This window comes from Vicia villosa, linkage group LG6 (assembly GCF_029867415.1).
Source record: "Vicia villosa cultivar HV-30 ecotype Madison, WI linkage group LG6, Vvil1.0, whole genome shotgun sequence".
Classification (NCBI taxonomy): Eukaryota; Viridiplantae; Streptophyta; class Magnoliopsida; order Fabales; family Fabaceae; genus Vicia; species Vicia villosa.
Genome location: NC_081185.1, coordinates 153,831,233 through 153,834,877, shown reverse-complemented (window position 1 = coordinate 153,834,877; position 3,645 = coordinate 153,831,233). Strand labels below are relative to the sequence as shown.

Sequence of the window (3,645 nt, the reverse complement as noted above, 5' to 3'; positions counted from 1 at the left end):
ATGTCCTTCGCAGAGCGTGCGATTTATGGAGACGCTGTACTCAGTCCTAAAATAGGTCCTGACCACCAGGCGGAAATTCTTTCAAATTCAGACCAACTTTCACTTCAAATGAATCCGGCTTATTCAGAAGACGATGAGTACGATGAATCCCTTTCTTCTTCAGTTTGTTTGCCCATTTCAGTCCCATGGAGTGATGCTGACGCAGAAAGTTTGGTACTTGGTTTGTTTATTTTTGGGAAGAATTTGACTCAGATAAAAAAATTCTTAGAGAACAAAGGAATGGGGGAAATACTCTCGTTTTACTATGGAAAGTTTAACAAATCGGATGGATACCGTAGATGGTCGGAGTGCAGGAAGTTAAAAGGGAGAAAATGTGTGATAGCGAAGAAACTTTCTACCAAAATGAGGCAACAAGATCTATTGTCTCGCTTGAACCCCCATGTCTCTAAGGAATCACAAGATACTTTGTCCAAGGTATTCAACTGTGCAATCTCATCTTGTCATGTTTTGGCCTCCATTTAATGTTACAAAGTGAAAGCTCCACTAATATATGGAGCATCTTGTTTCTTTAATGTTACATGTTCTGTGCATTTGGTACCAATGGTAATTGTGATGGAATTGCTGAGTGAGTCATCATTTTATTATGACTTACCATGATGATTTGAAACCTCTATGCTGATTATCAATACATTTAATAAAAAAGTTGAATCACTCCAGTTATATATATCATGAGTTTCAGTCCTCACTTTGCTTATATTTATACTCAGGTTTCTAAGTCATATGTGGAAGGCAAAACTTCTCTAGAAAAATACATATCTTCTATCAAGTCTATTGTTGGACTTGGCGCTTTCGCGGAAGCAATAAGTATAGGTAAGGAGAATGGAGTCCTTACTCGGTTTGATTTGGAACCTAGGAAGAACAGTTGTCAGGAGTTTTCAGCACCATCTTGCAAAGCTTTGTCTTCTCTTGGACCGGGTGATATCGTACGAACTTTGACAGGAGGCTTTCGGCTGAGCAAAACCAGAATTAATGAACTATTCTGGGAAGCTGTTTGGCCCCGCCTACTGGCAAGAGGCTGGCACTCTGAGCAACCAATGAATCAAGACTATGTTACCTCCAAAGATGATCTGGTTTTTCTTATTCCTGGTGTTGACAAGTTTTCGAGGAGAAAACTTTTGAAAGGGCAACATTACTTTGATTCTGTTAGGGATGTCTTGAGCAAAGTAGTAGCTGAACCAAATATTATTGTGCTTGAAGAAGAAGAAGTTGAAGAAGGAGGATCAAACGAAGATGATTCCTCCGACGATCATCGGCAATGTTACCTCAAGCCTCGATCTTCTACTTTCAATAAAGATCATACAAGTTTGGTGCATGGCGGAAAGCCATCTGATTTAAGTGAATCGAAATATGTTCCATCTAATAGAGTGCATACAGTTGAGGTAGATGTTGATGGTAAAAGATATAAAGGGAACACGTATAGTAGGAGAGTAAACCATAGCAAGGATATGTCTAATAGCATTACACAGAGGTCAACAAAGTTATCAGATATTGATACCAATAGACTGCCTGAAAGAAAACTATTGAAGGTGAAACAAAAGAGATATCCGCCTGTTGAATTGAAAGATGCTTCTGCGATGACTACCAATCCTCTAAGCGAAAGTAATTGTGGCTCTTCACCAAGGATGGTGGAATCTAAGATTCTAATATATGGCAGAAAGAAAACTCATAGTTGCGTTGGTGTAATTAACAGTGGAATTTCCGTTAAAAAAGAAGCACATGATAATCCTGATAATGAAGCAAACAAGACGGTTGAAAGCCAGAAAAATCAACACACTTGCGCGTTTGATGATAGTCAACTGAAGAGGGTCTTAAAGCATCATCAGTTCTATCGTAGAGTAAGATCAGGTGATTCTAATCATGCTGCTGTTCCTACTAAAAGGAGGAGATTGACTGCTTGTGCCAAGGCAGAGAATAGCCGCATTGTTCAGAATCTTTCAGGAGGTTTGGGATCAGATAAAGTAGGATTCTCTTGTTCGACCGCTTTATCAAAAGACAGAAGTGTGGAAGAGAATAATGATAAATGCAGTCGCAATGACAGTTTTCAATGCACGAGTGTTGAAATTGAGAAATTTGAGTCTCTCCCCTTTAGCACACCTTGGGAAGTAGTTGAGGAGCCTGTGAGAAGACCTTGTGATGTTGGTTCTATGGAACAACAGGCTGATATAAATGCGAGGAGACAGAGCAGTAGAAACAGCAAAATGACAGTTAAAGCATTGGAATGTTTAACATATAACTTATGGCAAAACAAGAATGACATCCAGACACACACATATATTTTCAATCATTGCCGCAAGGCTCGTACAAGAGGCAAAACAAAGCCGCGCCGTCACTTTTTAGATCATTGGAATGCAGTTATAGTACAAGAAAAAAAGCACTTGAAAGGAGATGGCAGTGTTAACTAAATATTTGCATAGTTGGCTAAGTTAAAGAGTAGTGATTATTTTTAAGCTATCAGCACATGTGTCATAACAAATTGGTTTTGAATGTACTGATGCTTTGTTGAGAATCAAGTGTGAGGAAGAAGTCTCACATTGGATAGAAAAGGGAAGAATGAAGACTTTATAAGTGAGATAGAGAATCCACACACCTATCACCTTAAGGTTTTAGGTGGACAAGTAGTGTGTCTCTCACAAAGTATTTTCCAAGAGATGATTTAATGTTAGAAATTTTTGTTTTATTGATTTTTTTCTTCTATTCTTTTATACAACATGTTTTTAATGATGTTCCTTTAGTAATCAATGAATAATATACAGTACATGTTTATATGGTGAGTGCAATTGTTTATGGTAGAATCATCATTCATAACCTTACATGAAAATATGAAAGGATAGTTCACATTTTTAACTTCTTTATTGTTAGAACAGAAGTGGAAGAAGTTCATATTTTATAGTCAAAGAAGTTCATCATCTTTATTTATTTGTCACAATTTAATTCTGTATTGGATCAAAGTAAGTATTTATCAAAGATAGTATAGTAGAACAAAAAGAGTAGTAAATGTGTTTTGCATTCTAGCAACAAATTTAAATCTTAGCTACAATAATATTGTGTTTGAATGTGTTTGAACAAGTTAGTTAGATATTATAAAAAAAAATATTAAATTTTAAACAATTTAAATGTTTTAGTTGAATTCTACATGTTCTTAATTTTGTTTGTTTAGATATAGTAATAAAAACATATGTTTCTTTAGATTTAGTAATAAAAAATTGCCCTTAAATTTTGTTGAACTATTTTTATAAAAAAAAGTTTATTTTTGATAAAATTAAAAATCTATATTGAGAAGTTATCGAAAATGTGCATTTATAAAAATTTGGGTCCATTTGAAATTTTAGAAAGTTTAGAAATCATTTTCTAAATATGAAAAAATAGGGACCTATTTGCAAAAAATTGGAAAATTTAGAGAGACCAATTTGTTATTTTTTAAAGTTATAGGAACCAATTACAAGAAAGGAACTATTTGTAAAATTTAAATAAAAAAGGGAATAAAGTGTATATTTCTTTTAGAGTGAAGACCTATTTTAGTTCCTCACAAAAATTACATAAAATTTAACCGGACCATATTAGTCTTTCTATTAATTTTTTTTCAAA

At 34.6% G+C, this 3,645-nt stretch overlaps 1 protein-coding gene across 1 annotated transcript; it reads left to right on the top strand.

Moving 5' to 3' along the window:
• LOC131615043 (uncharacterized) lies at nt 1–2,462 on the top strand. The gene is made up of 2 exons (XM_058886558.1): nt 1–474; nt 768–2,462. The coding sequence occupies exons 1-2, from the start codon at nt 1–3 to the stop codon at nt 2,460–2,462; spliced, it is 2,169 nt and encodes a 722-aa protein (XP_058742541.1).
• The last annotated feature ends 1,183 nt before the right edge of the window (nt 2,463–3,645 follow it).